At 53.0% G+C, this 20,602-nt stretch overlaps 1 protein-coding gene and 1 long non-coding RNA gene across 2 annotated transcripts; one reads left to right on the top strand and one right to left on the bottom strand.

Moving 5' to 3' along the window:
• Positions 1–265: 265 nt before the first annotated feature.
• On the bottom strand, positions 266–16,348 carry GGT1 (gamma-glutamyltransferase 1). Its single transcript, XM_084753998.1, has 14 exons — positions 16,172–16,348; positions 10,697–10,843; positions 10,010–10,181; positions 8,238–8,368; positions 7,997–8,083; positions 5,922–6,114; positions 5,530–5,687; positions 4,713–4,862; positions 3,977–4,113; positions 1,662–1,849; positions 1,307–1,434; positions 1,108–1,220; positions 904–1,017; positions 266–565 (listed from the first exon to the last, which is right to left on the bottom strand). The coding sequence occupies exons 1-14, from the start codon at positions 16,332–16,334 to the stop codon at positions 419–421; spliced, it is 2,028 nt and encodes a 675-aa protein (XP_084610124.1). The 5' UTR covers positions 16,335–16,348; the 3' UTR covers positions 266–418.
• On the top strand, positions 1,856–3,032 carry LOC311581590. Its single transcript, XR_014773815.1, has 2 exons — positions 1,856–2,265; positions 2,690–3,032. It is a non-coding gene; the product is annotated as an uncharacterized lncRNA (long non-coding RNA).
• Positions 16,349–20,602: the final 4,254 nt, after the last annotated feature.

Here is a 20,602-nt window from a genome sequence, read left to right as displayed (position 1 = left end):
AGTTAACGGCAAGGTTGGGGCGCCCTCTAGTGGCTAATATTGTAAGTGTTCCGGCCTAGGACAATTTAGGTGCTTGGTTTGTTTACCCCTTCACCCCTAACTCCCCAGGCACAATGGGCTTTCCCCACCCCTACCCCCCTCACCCCGCCTCATTTAAAAGGTTGAGGCTAGCTTCATGAATAACAGTGGTAAGTCTTAGGGTCCTGCCTCACCATTCTCCCAACCAGATGGCTCCATTTCATACACAAGACACTAAAGCCGGTGATATGGATAGTCCAGCCAGCAAGGCTTCCCTGCCAGTAGCCATTTATTATGCCGCTCTGTCCCACTGGGGGGGGGGGGGCAGCACGTTCTCCAGAGTCTCACTCTGAGTGTCTCATGCTGGGATTGCAGGTCAGCCTTAACCCCTTCTGAGCACTCAGTAGCCAGCTGGCACCCCACCTTTCCTGGAGTCTGAGGCAGCTGCCCAACCACCCGATGTCCGCACAACGGCTTGAACCACAGCGATGAAGGAGGAAGTGACCTCTGTATGGTGGTGGCGAGTCTTTAAGCCTGCAGTCACCGCCTGGGGGAGGTGAGAGGGCAGAGCGAGTTCAGCGAGGCCATGGGTGTGGCTGTGACATGGGCCTCACACATCTGATTAGAGCTACTTCTGGTCAAGTAGGCAGGAAGAAATAGAGGTACACTGGACCCTCTAAGGTCTCCTGGGAACAGGCTGTTTGGCTGTCATTGAGCAAGGGCTGAGGATGACCTATTCTGAGAGCCTGGGGACCATATATGCCTTGGGCAGGGGACCCTAGCCACTATTTGCTCTGTAGCGACGCCGGAAGATGCCAGCCCCGAGTCTGGGATCTCCTCTTGATGCCACACCCTGATTCTGTTTCCTCACAGCTCTCAGCCTACCTGATCAATATTTTTCTCTACTGTTGTGGTGTTGGGAAAAAGCTGGTTGTGGAGCCGGGGCTCCTCCACTGTTCTCTTGACGTCATAGCCGAACCACAGGTGGTTGATGATGGCCTGGAGGGAGAGGATAGGAAGATGTCAGCATAGCCTGGGAGCAAGGGCAGGGAGAGACAGGGCCAGAAAGGGCAGGCGGAAGGCATATACCAGTGCAATGGATGTGGTGATCTGGGTGCCTCCCGAGGCTCCCACCACCATCTTCACCTTGCCGTCCTTATCCACAATGATGGAGGGACACATGGATGAAAGTGGCTGCTTGCCTACGGTTCCGTGGGAGGAGACAGAGATACGGGTCAGCTGCCTGGCTGAGGTACCGGCCCCCTCCCAAGTCAGACCCACCCTGCACCTGGCTTGATGAAGTTGGCTGGCGAGGGGTATACTCCAAACTGGTTGATGAAGTTGGGTGAGCTGAAATCATCCATCTCGTCATTAAACAGGATGCCGCTGACTCGTGAAAGCACCTTGGAGCCAAAGCTGAAGATAGACCCGGCTCAGGCAACAACCACTCACAACCCAGTCACTTCTCCCCCAACCTGGTCCCCACCCACCTCCAGGCCAGCAGCACTCCCTAGGAGCTCCTGCCCACAGTGGGCATGTTACCAAGGTGTGGCCTCTGTTTCCCACCATGAAAGAGATAGGTCCTTATAGGAAATGAAGATCAACCCAATGCTCATGATTCTGCACTGCCCCACGGCCCCTACTAGAGGTTGATGGTACTGGTGGCAGACACAGCACTGCCGTCCTCGGAAACCACAGACAGGTGAGCAGTGCCCCCATCGTCGGGAAGGTAGAATTCGGGCTCATAGTAGGCGGCTGGGTGAGTGGTCATATCGGAGATGCGGTCTCGAATTTGAGCAGCGAAGAACTCAGAGGTCATGTTGCGGATTACCTGCCGAGACCCCAGAGCTGGCCTGAGGAGGTTAGGATGGGGGAGGGGGATACAACAGGGCTGTCCCAGCTGGTCTCAAGATGGGCCAGCCATGGATCTGACCACAACTTACCTCCATTGTAAACCACGACCTGCCCAGGACCAGGGACAGCGCCTGGTAACTCCTGCCTGGACACCCTCTCTAACCTCTGCCCATCCCTCAAGCCTCTAGACTCTTGCCGTGACCTTACATGATATATGTGTGTAATGGTTTATGGAACTTGTGTCACCTGCTCAGGGCTGAGAAATCAGTAGGGAAGAGACACAGGGGCATCGCTCTGCATAACAGGGAGAAAAACAACAGCGGTTGGGAAGACTGCAGTGGAGAAGGGGACGCTCAAAGCTTCCTAAAAAGAGCCCAGAATGGAGCCCAAAAGGTAAGCGCGAAGACCCTGGGTAGCAAAGAACAGGATGAAGAGGAAGGATGCTGGCCAGCATGCATCCATTCTGTGAGGTCTCAGTGGTCTATAAAGAGTGACTTTGGCTTTTGCTATGAGCCACACAGGCTTGGGGTAGAGGAGTAAGGAGGATGGGGGGGTCCCTGGAGAGAAGGGGGGGGGGTCACGGGAAAGGCTGTGGACAAGCATATCACAGATGAAGATGTCACTGTGGGTGGGAGAAAAAGGACAGTGCGTGGGCCTGGAGTTGCCATTGACTGGGGAAGTAAATGCTAGAGAAGGAGAAGCAGCAGCTGTAGGAGCTGTTGGGGGCAGTTAAGGACTTGCTTGCTTCGGGAGACAGTGAAAAGTGTGGCTTGGGCAGATGGGTCCCTGAACATAGGTTCATGTGTGATATTTACAGACAGAAATGAAGGCATAAACACAGCGTGGGCACGCGATGGATGGCTGCTGGAAGCTACTGGCAAGAGAAGATGGGTTGGAAGAGGAAACCGAAGGGGGCAGCTGGGAAGAAAGGAGCCCTGGGACCCTGTCAGGTTTAGGCGAAAGGCCAATCAGGCCACTCACCTGCAGCAGCCTTTCCCTGTCTTCCTGAGCAGCTATTGGCAAATCCCTCCCTATTCAGTTAAGGTGATCCTGTGGCTCTTCCACCAGCTAGCTGATTCTGGGACCCCTGCTGCTACCGGGCCAGGCAGGACCCCCACCCCCACCCCTCCTGGGCTACTGGCATAATGGGCCCATGCTAACTAGCTCCGCCCCCTCCTCCACCTCCTCTGCTTCAGCTAAGTCATGCCTTAACTAGAGTCCTTTCTCCCTCCCTCCCTGTGCAAGATACACTGTTTCCGATGCCCCCACCCCACCCCACCCCACCCCAAGCTCTCTGAGCAGTTTCAACTCTCCTCTTTACTCTTCAACCTCTGACATCAAATAAACCTAATGGCCTCACAGGGTGCATGATGGCACATGCTTTTAATTCTAGCACTCAGAGGGCAGAGACAGGAAGGCCTCTGTGAATTCAAGGGCAGCCTGGCCTAAGAAGTGAATTGCAGGTTAGCCTGTGCTACCTAGTGAAGACCCTGTCACAAACAAACAAACAAACAAACAAACAAACAAACCACAGGGGATGCATTTAGCCTTGGGCACCAGGTAACTGGGGTTTCCTTTTCTTTTCTTTTTTTGGAGACAGGGTTTCTCTGTGTAGCCCTGGCTGTCCTGGACTTGCTTTGTAGGGGCCAGGCTGGCCTCGAACTCACAGAGATCCTCCTGCCTCTGCCTCCCGAGTGCTGGGATTAAAGGCGTGCACCACTATGCCCAGCTGTTCACCTGGTCTTAATTCCTCCCGTAGCCTTCATGATTCCTGAGGGATGCAACCCTTCCATCCCTCCCTCCCTACTGCACTGAGCAGTCCAGAATCTTCCAGGCCAAAGCCCCGAGCATGCACAAAGGATCTGAGCTAGGAGCTGGCTTGCAGGGGTAGAGGGATTGGAGACGGCATAACAACCCTTTTCCCTCAGTTTCCCCCATTGTATGATCTCCATAAAACAGAGGTCAGGGACAGGGTATCAAGTCTACCCTGAAACCACATCTGGTTCAGAAAGCATGCATGAAGCTGGATGGTAGGGTGGGCCTTTCAGGGCTCACCTAACACCCCTTTGGCAGGTCTCCCACCCACTGTGAGGTACCCCCTTACCTGAGACACATCGACAAACTTTGGGTCACCAAGCATAGTCCTCTTGGCATAGGCAAACCGGAAGGCCTCCACGATACGGTGATACGTCAGCGCCTTCTGTTCTGGGCTTGCCACACTCTTCGGAGATAAGTTGTACCCTGAGTGGATAGGCAGGCACACGTTGGCAGGCAATTAGGGCCTGGAGGGGCTCAAGGGGTTAGCACACCTCTGAGCCATGTTTCCTACCCTCTGCCGTGGAAAAAACAAATATAACCAACAGCAGTGGCCATTGAGAAAGATGGTAATGCAAGGGCATAGCAACTGGGAGGTGATGTACTCATGCCTTTAATACTAGCACTTGGGAGGCAGAGGCAGGTGGATCTCTGAGTTCGAGTATGGCCTGGTATTCCAGGTCAGCCAGGGCTCTATAGAGAAGCCCTGTCTACGGGTTTCTGGAAGATCACTTACACTAGCCAGAAACACACTCTGGACAAGGGCCCTGCTCTGCACTCCCATTCTCTTCCTGAACACTTTTCCTCTTCCAGCTACTAAGTGTCACCCCCACCTGCACCCCCATGGGGTGCCCTGGCACTCAACACCGCCTCCAGGAGGCCACCGGCCATGAGGCAGGGTAGACACTCCCCCAGATCACCGATGGAAAGATATAGGGCAAAGAGGCCCAGCAAATATGGAGCCCCAGGAAGGAGACTTTATGCCCCCTTGCCCCTCAGCGGGGCCAGAGAGGGGGACATCTCACCTTTGAGGATGTTCAAGATCAGAACCAGCACGGGCCCGCTGAGTGGGACGCTGGGCACATACAGTGTGAAGTCCCCGAGGCTGACGGTCATTGGATGCTCTATCAGCTCTGCACGGTAGTCATTAAGGTCCTCAACCGTGATAATGCCCCCTGCCATGGGACAAGGACTCAATGGCTGTGTGATGGGGTTGTGCTGTGGTTGGGGACAGGGCTGCATCACGCGGGACTGGATTTATCATTGGGCAGAGTACAGGGTGAAAGCAAGAAGTACCGCCAAGGGTACACGATGAGGTCAGGGCTGTTTAGGAAAGAGGTTGGTCCCCATCGAGTAGAAGGACAAGTTTGTATATAGTGACGAGATGGTCTATACCACCAGGAGGGGCCACGGAGCCATCAGACTGGTAACCCTGACCCTCACTGGGAGCCCTAGGCACTACTGGTGCTCGCCACCTAGGCCAGGCTCAAACAACAGCCTTCGTTGGCCGCCCAAGTGCCTCTAATGCCAGTCTCACAAAGTCTTCCTCAAACCCTTAGGCCACGCCCTCCCCTCTCTGCCTAACAGTCACTATAGCTCACTTCGCGCACATCATCTGAACACGTCTGAAGCCTTTAGCTCTTCCTCAGTCCCAAGGGGCTGCCTATATCTCTCTTCATACTCCAAGGGGTTTCCTATGCTGCTGGGCCAGGAGCTATGGATCCAATGGTCCATGCTGACCCTTCCCCGCCAAGTGCTCCCCGAGGACCCAGAGGCCTCCTAGGCAGGGAGCACCACCCAGTGCTCCTGCTGTGGAGTTCCCCCACGCAAGCCCCCACTCACCAGCTTCCTGGATGTCCTTCACAATCTGTGCTGTGAGGCTCCCATTGTAGAAGGCCTTGGCACCTTCCTGGGCCAGTATCTGCAGCGTATCGGCCAGCTTTGGCATAGTTACTGTGTCTCCTTCCCGAAGCACCTTCCCTTGGTGACAGAACACCTCGCTGGGGCAGAGGGGACTCACGTGAGGCAACAGATGTGCAGAACCCCTTATACCTCACACCCACCCCGTCACCCTTTTGTCCTGAGGGTGCAGAGTACAAACACAGGTAAATCCTGCCCATAGGTGGATTTTCTTCTCACTCAGAGTTTCCAGTGTCCTATCTTGCTCAGGCCACAATGTTCCCCCTGGGACCTCTAAACCCCGGGACGGGCTACTTGGACATGAGGCCACCTACCACAAGGCAGGTGTCGTCTCAATGGTCTCTCGCTTTCTGTCTAGTGCTATGGCCAAGCCCTTGCCCACAGGGAAGCCATAGCGAGCCAGCTGGATGCTGGGCTGGAAGAGGCGAGCCCAGGGTAGCCGCCCATGCCGTTGGTGTGCCAGCTCATAACCACGGATTTCACCAGGAACTGCCACGGAAAGGCCACCTAGGAACCAGGGATGAACAGAGTTTGAAAGACAGACCCGGGTGTGACGGTGCACACCTTTAATCCCAGCACTCGGGAGGCAGGGGCAGGCAGATCGCTGTGAGTTCGAGGCCAGCCTGGTTTACAAAGCGAGGACAGCCAAGGCTACACAGAGAAACCCTGTCTCCAAAAAATTAAAAAAAAAAAAAAGGACAAAGAGATTGAGAGACTGGCTGGGTACGATCACTAGGCCTATGTTCCCTGCTACTAAAAAGCTGAGACAAGAGGGCTTTCAAGTTTAAGGGCTGCCTAGGCTACAGAGGGAGTTCAAGAACAGCCTGAGCAAAAAAAATTAAAAATAAAATAAAATAAAATAAAATAAAAAACAGCCTGCCTGAGCAGATTAACAAGACCCTATCTAAAAAGGAAGACGAGAAAAGGGCCATTGTGTAGTTACTCTGTGTTACTGCCTGGTTTGTTCCTAGCACCCCATTAGAAAAAGGGGCTGGAGCAATGGCTCAGAGGTTAAGGGCACAGACTGTTCTTCTAGAGGTCCTGAGTTCAATTCCCAGCAACCACATGGTGGCTCATAACCATCTAAAATGAGATCTGATGCCTTCTTCTGGCCTGTTGGTTCGTATGCAGATAGAACACTGTAAATAATAAATAAATAAACCTTTAAAAAATACTCAAAAAAAAATAGAAAAAGAAAAGCAGTAACATTCCAGGCACTTCCTCCAACCCATTTAATGAGTGGTGCTGGATCAGCTTGGAAAAAAGGGTAGTACTAGGGATCGAACCCTGGACCTCCTGAGTGGTGGACAAGGGCTTTACCACTGAGCTACAGCCCCATCCTAGGCAGAGAGAAGTTTAAGATCATAGCTGAGCTTCACAGGCAAGAAGTGGTGAGCAAGCCGGGTGTGGTGGTGCATACCTGTAATCCCAGCACTCGGGAAACAGAGGCAGGCGGATGGCCGTGAGTTCCAGGGCGGCCTGGTCTACAAAGTGACTCCAGGACAGCCATGGCTACACACATAGAAACCATGTCTCGGGAAACAAACAAAGTGGTGACCAAACACTTCTCACCGAGTACAGAACGGGGAGCAGGTGGGACAGGTGGCTGTGTACTGGGGTGACCTTACAGTACCTCCATGTGCAAAATCCTGTGTCCAGACTATGGTTATCTACAAGCTTTGGGGAAAGCCAGAACCCCTCACACACTTTCTGACTCTCAGTCTGAGCTACCCTCAAAACCCTGGGTAGTTTTACGTCAACTTGACAAAAGCTATAGATTCATCAGGAAGGAGGGAGGCCCTTTAAAAAAGGGGGCTAGCCAGGTGTGGTGGCGCACGCCTTTAATCTCAGCACTCAGGAGGCAGAGGCAGGTGAATCGATGTAAATTCAAGGCCAGCCTGGTCTACAAAGCAAGTCTAGGACAGCCAGGACTACATAGAGAAACCCTGTCTTGGGGGTAAAAGAAAAAGAAAAAGAAAAGAAAAAGAAAAAGAAAAAGAAGTTTATTTATTTTTTGTGTATAAGTACTTGGCCTGCACGCATGTGGATGTACCATACGCATGTGGTGCCTGAGGAGGTCAGAAAAGGACATCAGATTCCCCTGGACAGTAGTTATAGGCGGTTGCCAGCCATCATGTGGGTGCTAAGAGTCAAATGCAGGTTTTCTGTGGACACCAGAGCTCCACTGTGATTATTCTCTCTGTGTGCATACAGAGCTGGCTGCATGCAGGGGCTGAGAAGAAATAAAAGCTACCCCTACCCTCACGATAGTGATCTAAACTATTCTTTACGGAAGGGTGTCATGGGTACCAGAGCTGCCCGCAGGCCTCAGATGGTCCGTGTCCCCTGTGGGCGCTGAGCCGTACCCACGGCCCATACGATACCTTACCTGCTTCACAGTCCTTAGAGGTATTGCACATGGTGCCATTGGCCAGCCGGGGAGCCACTTCACGGGCATTGATAACCTCAGCTTTTCCTATAAAAACATCATGTTGGCAGGGCCGGGTTATCCCAACCCCCTCCTGTCAAGTGAGCCCAGGAGACACCCAGCTATGCTGCCCTAAGACCAACTCACTCAGCCATCAGAGGGATGGCCTGAGCCACTCACCCTCCCCACCCTGGGCACTCACGTGTGGTGCTGTTGTAGATGATGAAGAACATGCCGCCCCCGATGCCCATACTGTGGGCATTCATGAGCCCCATGCACAGCAAGCTCGCGATGGCTGCATCCACCACGGAGCCACCCTCCTGTAGCATGTCCCTATGGGCAGCATATAGGAAGTGAGACTCTCTGGCCACCCTGCCCCAAGGAAGATGAGATCCTAGAAGACGAGATCCTAGGCCTGGCCTTTCTGTTTGGAGACAGAATCACCTGCTGTGCCTAATTTACTATGCAGCCCAAGCTGGCTTCACATCTCTCAGGCTGGGGAGTACAGCTGCCAGCGCTTGGCTGAGCCAGGTGCTTTGTTTGCTTGTTCACCTGTTTTAGTTTATTGAGACAGGGTTTTACCCCAAGGGCTGAGATTACAGGTGGAATTTTTTTTTTTAATTTTTATTTTTACAGGTGAATTGGTTTGTTTATGCAATTTTTATTTAGTTTTCTTTTATGGGTATTGATATGTAGGTGTCAGAACCACCATGTAGGTGCTGGGAATTGAACCCAGGTCCTTTGGAAGAGCAGACAGTGCTCTTTACCACTGAGCCATCTCTCCAGCTCCCTGTGTTTATGTGTGTGTGTGTGTGTGTGTGTGTGTGTGTGTGTATCAATGGAGGTAGGTATCAATGGATGTCAAAAGAGGGCACCAGATGATTCTGGGGTTCCAGGCAGTTGTGAACTGCCTGACCTGGGTATGGGGAACTGGACTTGGGTTCTTTGAAAGAGCAGCATACTGTCTGACTCATTGAACCATCATCTCTGGCCTCAAAGGTGTTTGTTTATTTGTTTGTTTGTCTGGTTTTTGGTTTTTCGAGACAGGGTTTCTCTGTGTAGCCTTGGCTGTCCTGGACTAAATTTGTAGACCAGGCTGGCCTCGAACTCACAGCGATTCACCTGCCTCTGGCTCCCGAGTGCTAGGATTAAAGGTGTGCAGCCACCACACCTGACAAGAGGCTATTTTTTATTAATTTATTTTTTTCTGATTATGTCTCTAAATGGGAACTGACTTTTACATATAATGAAATAAAATTCTAAAATGAGCAGAGGCTGGAGCGATGGTCCAGGATCTAAGATGTTCTTCCAGAGGATCTGGGTTCAATTCCCAGCACCCATAGCATGGCTCACAACTGTCTGTTTGTTTGGGTTTTTGTTTGTTTGTTTGTTTGTTTTGGTTTTTCGAGACAGGGTTTCTCTGTGTAGCCTTGCTATCCTGAACTCACTTTGTAGACCAGGCTAGCCTCGAACTCACAGCGATCCACCTGCCTCAGCCTCCCGAGTGCTGGGATTAAAGGTGTGCACCACCACGCCCGGCTCTCACAGTCTGTAATCCAGTTCTGGGGGGATCCAATGCCCTCTTCTCGCCTCCAAGGGTACCAGGCATACAAGTGACGCATAAACATACACTCAGGCTAAACACCCACACACATAAAAAAAAATTTTAATAAAGCAAAAAAACAAACAAACCTCACAATCTAAAATGGGGATGGAACGGCAGCATTTTTCAGAGATAACGCTGAAAAGAGGGTCCCAAATTGGGTGTAAGAAAATTAATACCCTGTTTGCAGAGTCACTGTCCCTTATCCCTAGACAGAGGCTACCAAGAGAGTCCAAGGAACAGACGGCAGCTCCCTGTCCACCACACACTCTTTATGTCTAGTTTACAGATGGGGAACTCAAGTCTCGCACAAGCTCACTAGCCGGCTGTCTTCCACAGTGCCTTGCCCCAGAGCCGGCAGACCCACTTACCGTCCAATCTCTGAACAGCGTTTGGCATCCGTGGCCACAGCTGCCCTGGAGTACACATGGCTCGGCTTCCCAGAGGTGTAGGGCAGCCAGATGCAGAGGCCGATGATGAGGAATACCAGGACCACAGCCACCAGGCCCAGGACCAAGAACCGATTCTTCATGGCTCTGTTGCCTCGTGAGAAGGATTACTGTCAGGCCCAGCCTTGGGAATTCCCAGACCATCCCCTCCCAACCCCCCATGGGGCACAGTCTAAAGTCAAGCGTCAGGGACACAGCCCTGAGCTTCCTTTCAGTCTCTTTGAACATGTGTGGGCTGTCCAGCCCCCCCAGACCTTTGGCCAGGCCATTCCTTCTGCCAGAAGCTCTGGACCCCACCTCTGCTATTAGAAATCCCCTTTCTCTTCAGGGCTCATCTCTGTATGGACTTCATTCCCAGCACCGACCCTCCCAAGGAGACCCTTCAGACTCCACGTGCCTTGGGTACCTGCCTACAGAAACAGAGCGGCTACTGGCCTGAGAGAAACTCGAGGCAGGCTAGGCTTCCCTATTCCCTCTGTGTCCCCTACCCTAGCTGAGAGCCTGACCCCATCCATAGACCCCCCCAAGAGTGGCTTACGCTTGGACATCTATCATGTCTTCCAAGGAGGCACCCCCAAAAGTAAACTAGCTGCATGGGCCAAGACTTACCGTCCAGTAGGAGCCCCACACCTTCCTTGGGGAGGTGGCCCCTGAAAAACAGCTCTCTGGATAAGCAGGAGGAACTCCCCCACACTCTGCAGAAACCTACGGCCAGTCTTCTCTGAAACTGCTGGAGCAGGCTACCTCCTTGTACTCCTGAAAAAAAAAATCACAGAGTTAAACCTAAAACCGGCCCAACACTTTCTGGAGTGCCTGATGTGACAATCACCCTCTGCCTCCCATTGAACTCTGGAGCCAAAGAGGCTGCCAGCTGCTTGTATGTATGCATGACTTCTCCCAAGAGCCGCCTAGGGAAGAGGTCACAGAACAGGGCAGGGAGGGGCCTGGGGCATTCATGTGTTAAGCCCAGGATTTGGTAGTAAGAGCAGAGTGTGAACCAAACAGAGGGGTCCAAGGGTCCAGGCCCTTCCTGAGATTGGACTTGGTATTCGCCGGTTGTGTAACTCTTATTGTGTGTGTCCCTGACCTCACTTACGGGGTGCTTTTTGAATAACTTGGATAAGGACACGTAAAATGCTAAAATGGGCATTGGTGGCTACGCCTGTAACCCTAGCCTTCAGAGAGCCCAAGCAGAAGAATTGCCATAGATTTGAGCTCAGCACAGGTTACCCAGTGCTAGCTTGTGCTACAGTATGAGATCCTATCTTCAACAAACCAACCAAACAAACAAACAAACAAATAAAAAAACACAGGAGGTGGGCCAGGCGGTGGTGGTGCACGCCTTTAATCCCAGCACTCAGGAGGCAGAGGCAGGCGGATCCCTGTGAGTTTGAAGGCAGCCTGGTCTACAATGCGAGTCCAGGACAGCTTAGACTACACAGAGAAACCCTGTCTCAAAAACAAAAACAACCCAGCACTTAGGAGGCAGAGGCAGGCGGATTGCTGTGAGTTCGAGGACAGCCTGGTCTACAAAGTGAGTCCAGGACAGCCAAGACTACACTGAGAAACCCTGTCTCAAAAAACAAAAACAAAAACAACCAACAACAACAACAAGAGGTGGGCTGGAGAGACGACTCAGTGGTTAAGAGCACCGGCTGCTATTCCAGAGGACCTCCATTCCCAGCACCCACATGGCAGCTCATAATAACAGATCTCCTGTTCTAAGAGACCTGATGCCCTCTTTTGGCCTCTGTGGACACCAGGCATGCAGAAAGTAACACACACATGCAAACGTGCAAGGAAAACACTCATACACAGAAAATAAGGTAAGCAAATATTAAGGAAAAAAAAAGTGTGCCCAGCAGGGTACGATAGCTCACACATGTAATCCCAGCACTCAGGGAGGCAGAAGCAGGTGACTCTCTGTGAATTCCAGGCCAGCCTGGTCTACAGAGTGAGTCCAGGACAGTCAAGGCTACACAGAGAAACCCTGTCTCCAAAAAACATAAGTAAATAATTAAATAAACAAATAAATAAATAGGTAGGTGGGACTCCTAGCTGACAATTTCTCCCGAGGATTTCCTTTCAGGCCAAGCAGAGAAGGAAAGCCCAGCCTTACACTGAGGCTTGGGGGTAGGTGAGTGTTGACAAAGGTGTGTGGGGTGCGCTTCTCCCAGACTCCATTCCTTCCGAAGGGTTGCATCCACCAGAGAGCCCTTCTTAAAGTCCTGGGCTGTCTCCCACTCTCGCTCTCACTGTCCTTGTTCAGAACCCTGGAGGATCAGAACCAGTCAGGGTATCCCATGGTCTAGGAATGAAGTTCTTTTGGGGGGGGGGGAGTTTGAGACAGGGAGGTCTCTCTCTCTCTCTCTCTCTCTCTCTCTCTCTCTCTCTCTCTCTCTCTCTCTCTCTCTCTCTCTCTCTCTGTTAGCCTTGACTGTCCTGGGCTCGCTTTGTAGACCAGGCTGGCCTCGAACTCACAGCGATCCGCCTGCTTCTGCTTCTGTCTCTGCCTCCGGAACGCTGGGATTAAAGGTGTGCGCAGCCGCCGCCACCACGCCCGGCAGGAATGAAGTTCTTGTCTCCTCCCCACACCTGAGGAGAAAATTACTGATGCCACAACGGAAAAGTTCCCTCCCCTGGATTAGGGGGTGGGTTTGGTGGGTGGCATAATGGGATTTCATGCCTCATCTCACGGAAAGTAGATTTGCAGCTCTTGAGGCAGAAGGGGAAACGAAACCCCAGGGCAGAGGGGACACCACCCTGTGGTATAGCATCCCTAATGTCTCTTCCCTGCCTGAATGCAGGGATCACTCTGCCCTGAGAATACAGTCTTACTCCTATAGTTCCTCTGGCCAGCATGGTCCTCCTATCCATAGTGCCAACCAGCCTCTGTCCCTGTTGTCCAAGGGACAGTCCATACCCTTCTCTAGACCTTGATACAGGTACCCTGGGCCCCCCCCAGGGTGGACCTAGGTCAGGGTCTGAGATTCCTGGTGAGAAAGTCACGCTGGGGGGATCTCAAGGGGTTGTAGGAGCCAGGCCAGGAACATGCGTGGCATCATGCATTGTTGATGTAGAACACTCCCTCTACGCAGTAGGGTAGGGGATGGGCGTGGTCAGTGTCCCACGCCATGACCTCATGTAGCGCTCTCTGCTCCATTTGGGGCATCTTGGGTTTCATTTCTCCCAGGCTTGGGGTTGTAAACTAAAAGTAGTCTTAGGGTCTCAGGGCCCTGAGGTCAACCATCTGCGACTCCTGTGGTACACACTTCACCCTTCCTTAACCACCCACTCATCCTCCTGTCCACTGAACAGCCCCAAAGGGCACCCGGGCACCCGGCAGGGTCTCCTCTTCCAAAGAGCCTGGGAAGTGGGTTGCCCTGACCCCTGACCCCTGTCCCTTCCTTTGGGACAGTGTGACAGGGAGGGCTGGCCCAGCCTCTGCAAGCAGATGTTCCAGTGTGAGCGGAAGACGCCCTGCTGGAAGCCCAGGCTTCCATTTCCCACCCCTCCACCCAAAGTTTTCTCAAAGATTCACTAAAAGAATGTGCAAGTGTGGTTTCACCCAGATCAGTGTCGGGAGGGAAACTGAGGCACTGGTCCTCAGACCCAGACCCCTCCTTCTCTGTAACTCTGGTGGGTTTCCCAGAGGTCATGGAGACAATGGAGGGGGGGGGGGCAGGGCTTAGGAGAGAGCCCGTTCTTCCTCAGAGGAGAGTCCTGGGATGGAGAGGAGGTATATAGGTCCTCCAAGGAAGTCCTGGCCACAAAAGTGGTTATCCCCCAGAAGCAGCCAGAGCCATGCCTGTCACCCTTGCAGAACAGCTCAGTGTTCCCAACCCCTATTTGGGATCAGGATCTGGGCTTGGGCCTCTCCTCAGGGTAGAGGTAGGAAGGGGGTGGTAGCAGAATAGGACCCGTGTGCTTACCTAATCCCAGAGGGGCAAGAGGACAGCTAAGGGGTGCCCAGCTTCCCAGAAGGGCAGCTGGAGGCTTCCGAGTGGGGTGTGGAATAGGGAGTCCTCGGCAAGAGGTCCAGCCAGGCTGGGAGGATGGTCAATACTGACGTCACAGCAGCAAGGAGGCGCACCAGCACCAGTGATCAGGCTAGTCTCCAGGTGACTAAAGTTCACGCAGCCCCAGGAGGGCCCTAGGCAGGGGTGGGGGGGAGGTGGGAGGTGCTAAGAGCCTGGGAAAGGGCCCCCCCCCCCCTTTCAGATTTGGCTCCCTCCAAAGGGCAGAGGCCACCCGGTGAGTCCTTCCCCGCCTCTCCACTAGGTCCCTCTGTGAATTTAGAGACAGACACAGTGTCCTTAAAACGTTCCTGAGGCAATGAAGTGGGGGTACCCTCAGGCACTAGACTGTCGCCAAGATCTAAGAAGCCTCATTGTACCCTACTGGTCAATGACAGAGGTGCGTTCCTGGAACAGGACCTGGGGCCTCAGCATCCACCAATCAAGAAACATTAGCCCACAAGCCCAGTCAATGACAGGAGCAGCCTAGAAAGACAAGGCCCAGAGAAGGCCAGACCTGGCCCAGAGTCACACAGCCCAGCAGAGCAATCTTGCCACCTGGTTCGCCCCCCCCCCCCCCCCCCCGCCCCCCATTGCTGCTGACTAGCTCACCAATGAAGCTCCAAGCAGATGCAGTTACGGGTCTGCCTCAAGGGGCATCCACCAGCAAGAAATGAAGGTTAAGACTAGGCATGGTAGTGTAAGCCTTTAACAGCAGCACTAGGGGGCAGAAGCAGGCTGTTCTCCATGAGTTCGAGGCCAACCAGAGCCACACATAGTGAGCTGTTGTCTCAAAAAAACAAAAACAAAAACGAAAAAAGAAAAGAAAAGAAACTTAAGTTTAAACCAGGCATGGTGGCGCACAGCTTTAATCCCAGCACTCAGGGAGGGAGAGGTAGGCAGATCTCTGTGAGTTCAAGGTCAGCCTGGTCCCTGGTCTACAAAGCAAGGGTATAGATAGGTGCATGTGTAAGGCGATATATGTGTATATCTTTGATTGTTTGTTTGTTTCAAGACAGGGTTTCTCTATGTAGCCTAGGCTGTCCTAGACTCGTCTTGTAGATCAGGCTGGCCTTGAACTCACAGAGATCTGCCTGACTCTGCCTTAAGAGTGCTGGGTTACAGGCATGCACCTCACACCTGGTTTTTAGAGTGTTTCTAAGGGGGATTATAGGTGTGGCCCTCTGCCATCCACACCACTTTGGGCAGCAAACAAGGCAGATTCCAAGTTGAGGTCTTGGAGAAGTAAGTATCCCGTCAGGATCAGACAAGACTGGGAGCCCAAGGACATCTGTGTTCTCCTACCCACCTGTCCTTACAAGCAGATGGAGTGAGGGGTGTCCTGGCCCACGTGTGGTCTGCTGACCTCCCAGGGACAGCTGATCTTAGACAAATTGCTTTCATCTAAACTTTGGCTTTTGTTTTGTTTTGTTTTTCTTTTCTCCTCCCCCCTCCCCCAGACAGGGTTTCTCTGTGTAGCCTTGGCTGTCCTGGACTAACTTTGTAGACTAGGCTGGCCTTGAACTCACAGAGATCCGGCTGCCTCTGCCTCCCAAGTGCTAAGATTAAAGGCCTGTGCCAGCACCACTGGGTCACTCACCCTCTTACATACACACCTATACCCCTTACAAACACATGTATACCCCTCACACACTTATATACTTTTACACACACACACCACACACACACACCCTTCCTTCTGATGACTTGCAAAGCACTGCTTGTTGGAAACCTGATGAAAGAGCTTAAAAGTGCCTATGTAGAGACCTAAGGATGACAGAGCCCCCTGGAGCTTGATAATGACTCGTTGCACAATGGTTCCTGCCCCACCCCCACCCTAAGCTCAGAGAAGGGCAGACATGTCCGGATGGCTGACCATCACTCCTCACAGGCCGGTCACACACACCCTGAGTATCATAATCCCAAATCCACTTTCTGAAAACCCGCGACCCAAAGTCTTCTTCTGAGGAGTCCGGGACTCCACTCCAAGCCCCTAACACCCCCCTACACGATGCCTGGTCGGGCTCCCTCAAGCTCAGTTGTCTGATAAGGATCGGGTTCTGCCTACCTGTGTGAACCCAGGGGCACCAGGGCACAGAAGCCTCCTGCCCTGTTATCCAGAAGTGTGGCGCACTACTGCTGCGCAGGTGGCTCCACTCAGGCGCTGAAAGGGTCACTAGAGCCTCTAGAACGGCTCGGCACAGGGCCGAGGGCCAGAACCAGGACTCCATACATTCTTGAGGGCCCCCAAGTCTATTTTCCCCACCTACGGTGTCCAGCAGCTCAGAGAGGGTGAGGAGGGCTCTAGGGTCACACAGCAGCTGGGGCGCAGCCAGACACGTGATGCGGTCCGCTCCCAGCTCCACAGCAGCAGCAGCAGCGGAAGACTAAAATCCCCATCCCCAGCTGTGACCCAGCTCCTCCCCACGCCCCCACCCCACCCCCCCTAGCTGGCCTGGGATGGGAGGAGGCTTTAAAGGTACAGGAACTGCACCAGGTGAGAGTAAAAGTTGGCTCTGAATCCAATCCCTGGCGCCAAGTGACCTGGAACAGCCTGGGGATAGCTCAGGGCCTGAGAAGAAGCCCGAGGGCCCTGGGCTCAGCTGTATCGACCGGGCCGAAATTCCTGTGTTCAAATAAGGTCCGGGATGCAGCCAGATGTCCTATCCTAGTAGAATTATGGCTGAAAGCCTTGAAGGCCCTACAAGGTCCAAGGAGTCTGTTCCCCTCCGAGATTACCAGGTCGAGGCTGGCCCTCCAGACTATCTGGCCCACAGAGTGGAGGAGGGGCTGCTACCCCAAGTATTCCGGTTTAACAACCTAAGAGTGTTTCCTAATTCCTCAGCAGTCTGGCCTATGGGGAGTGTGCTTGGTTGGGGAAGTGGGGGAATCCATCTGTTTAAGCCCTTAGGACTTCTCATTGAATGAGAAAAGGTCAGCACCGACACAGTGGCTCACAGCCATCTATAGCTCCAGTTCCGGGGGTAGTCTGTTGTCCTCGCTGACTTCCTTGGGCACCTGCACATATGTGGTGCATAAGCCATGCCTGTGGGCAAGCTACATACACACGTAAAATAATAAAAGAAAACGTAAAAGGCTTTTATTATTACTTAGGTGTACACACTTAGGTGTGTGTCTGCATACGAGAAAATCAGTGTGGTGTCAGGTGCTGTAGGTGCTGGGAGTTGAAAGGTTTAAAACAAACAAACAGCCGGGGGGAGGGGGGGTGGCACGGTGGCACATTCCTTTAATCCCAGCCCTCAGGAGGCAGAGGCAAGTGGATCTCTGAGTTTGAGGTCAGCCTGCTCTACAAAGAGAGTTCCAGGACAGCCAGGGCTATTACACAGAGAAACCCTGTCTTGAAAAACAAAAACCAACAAAACAAAACAAAACAAAACAAACAAACAAACAACAACAACAAAAACCCAGGGACTAGAGAGATATGGTTCCATGGTTAAGACACTGGCTGTTTTTCCAGAGGACCCAGGTTCGATTTCCATCACCCACAGGTGATGCTCTCTTTTGGTCAGCAGGGGCACCGGGCACACAAGTGGACCACAGGCATACATGCAAGCAAAACACAATACATGTAAAACTTAAAAATGAGCAAACAGTGACCCAGGAAAGGATCCTAACTACGGCAGGAGGCTGGAACTGGTGACTTGCTGCAGGACAGTTCCATGTACGGTGTGGAGATCTCTTGACTTCCCTTCCCCCTCCCCTCCTTGAACTCGAAGGTGTCAGAGCTGGAAAGGCCTACAAGCCTAGACCTTGAAAGCTAAGCCAGTCTGGACTTTGAGAACCCTGGGAGGCTGGTGAATATATCACCATGCTGGGTAACCCATTAACCCTGGCTTGCTCATTAAGACCCTAGTGTGTGCCTCTTTGCTCCTTGGTTTGTTCTGGGGAAACGGGCAGAGGGCATCCATGAGAAGGAGAGTTTTGGCGGTGGCACTGGTGAGGGCTGGCTGAGCTGGGTGCTCTCTGTGTTTATCACTGCAGAAGCTTTTGCACATGAGTGGCCTAGGGGTGCCACATCACCATTTCAATGCCTTTCTTTCTTTCTTTCTCTCTTTTTGTTTTGTTTTGTTTTGTTTTTCTAGACAGGGTTTCTCTGTAACCCTAGCTGTCAACTTGCTTTGTAGACCAGGCTGGTCTCCAACTCACAGAGACCTCCTCACAGGCAGCCTCTGCCTGCCTAGTGCTGGGGACTATATGCATGTACCACCATGCCAGGCCCTAGTGCCTTTCATTTTAAAATTACTCCTTTGCTGGGACCATCTGTCGATGCCTCAGGGAGGGGGTGGGGGCCTTGGCCAGGTAGGACACTTAGGGGTGGCTCAGGAAGTGGGTTCACAGTGGCCCCCAAGGCACTTCCTGTTTCAAAGGGCTTCTCTTCCTCCACCCCACCTTAGAAAACCAAGTTCTGATAAAGCAAGACTTGTGTTGCCAGCACAGGAAACCAAAAACCCGGGGTGGGGGTGGTGGGGGGCGGTTTGCAGTTCACTAGGTTGGGGAGGGATTCTAGCCACAGACATTGGCAGGACAGGAACCTAGACAAGGAGAGCCTGTGCCAACCACTTCCTGAAACTGTCATCTCTCTGCGGCCTCCAGCCACGCCCCATGTCACTGTCAGGTGTGGAAGGCTGACTACACCTGACTCTGGGCAGGTCTTGAGCCCCCGGTGGGTAAGGGTCACAGCTGAAGTCCCTAGTCACTGTGAGTAATCAAAGTGGGTGGATCCAGGTATAAGCTTACTCTAGAACTCTTGAGACAGGCCCTCCCTCCTCACCGGGGGTAGGAGGTGGGGGGGGTGTGGCGGGGCAGAAGCCAAGAACTCTGATCCCATCCAGGACATTTAATGCCCCCTCTTAGTAAACTAGTGCAATGAAACTGACTTTAAATCCAAAAGTTAACAACCTAGTTAACTCTAGGATCACAGAATCTCAACGTTTGTTCTGATTCTCCAAGCCCCTAGAAATGCCAGCTTCCACATCTGCCACTGCTGGGGAGCTCAGAATCTCTAAAAGTGCTTGGCAAGTTCTCCCCAGATTCAGATTCGAGCCCCATCTTGCCGCTTGTGGTGCCTTCTACAAGCTACCAGACTCATTTCATTTTGGATGGGTCCCTTCTCAGACCCTTCGATTCATCCAATCATCCCAGGCCACAGATCAGAAAGGCAGGGGACACCCACACCCCGCAGCTAACTGGTAATAGTACCCTCAGAACCACACAGACCACACCAACCAGATGGAAGAGTCCCTATGTGGGCTAGTTCACCCAGTGGTGTTGAGGATGCCCTGATTGACCACAGCAAGGTCAGAGTTCCTGTGCTCCCCACCCAGCCCACAAGCCTAACTTTTTGGTACTGTTCCCACCCACCTCCATCTCCCCACCCCACCCCACCCCCCCTGCCCCATTCCAGCACTCACCTTTGGTGTGAGCAGAGCTTGTACTCAGTCAAGTGTGTGATCCTCCAGGGTCCTCAGCTTGTTAGTGCCTGGGAGCATTCAGCAACAGGGCCAGCCCGGCATCTGGTGGATCAAGTCCAACTTCAAAATTCAATGGGCAAATCACAGACATGGGCCCCAGTGGTCTTCAGTTTCATGCCTCACCTCCCTGATAGCTGGTATGGGGACCTGGGAAGCCTCTCTCTTTCTGGCCTCAGTTTCCTCTCTAGAGAGCATCAGGGAGCTAGAAGACTGAATGAGACAGACTCCAGGAGGCCCGGATGCTCTTCCAAGACGGTGTTGGCCTGGCTCTGACCCTCAGTTCTGTAGTCACTTCTGTTTTGTCTGATGAACCATTCAGAGCCAGGGCCCAAAGTGCCCCCCACCCCACCCCCCAGCTACCCTGCTCAGGTGGCATTTACTGTATCACCTGGTAATTAGCTGTGCTGCCTGGAATCTCCAGGGGGCTGGGAGAGAAGCCCAGCCTTATCCATGCCCTGCCCCACCCGCCACCGCATCACAGGCCACAGTCTGCAGGAGAGCCAGCTCACTTCTGTCTCCTACACTCTTGGACCACAAGGCAGGCACTCCGGCTCACCCTCCACCTCCACCTCCTTGTGACTTTATTGCTACCCAAACTGCTCAGCTTACCCAGGCTCCCGGAACTCCCTTCCCCTTTGTGGCAGCTCCTCTGCCTCCCTTAGCTCCTGGATGCTGAACTCTCACATCAAGCATACAGAGTCCAAGTCTGAGCCACTGGCTGGGTCAGATGCCTGAGGTCAACATGCCCAAACCTGAACTAGGCAACTGCCTTCCTCAGACCTCTACCAGCCACAGAAGGCAGAGTCCAGCCCCTCGGAGGCCACCCCTGCATCTTCACTGGTCCCTTCCAATTGGTGCTATCTGTGACCTCCAAGCCACACCTAACACCCTCCCCCATCAGCCCCAACGAGCCACTCCTATCACCTGGTGACGCCCAGTCATAGGTTGCAAGGCTGCTGCTTCCCTAATGGAACTCCGGCTCAACATGGAAGTTGGAACACTTTCCT

This window comes from Acomys minous (genome assembly GCF_964271855.1).
Source record: "Acomys minous genome assembly, chromosome: 13".
Classification (NCBI taxonomy): domain Eukaryota; kingdom Metazoa; phylum Chordata; class Mammalia; order Rodentia; family Muridae; genus Acomys; species Acomys minous.
Note: the sequence above shows the minus strand (reverse complement) of the source record. Positions and strands in the feature narration are given on the sequence as shown.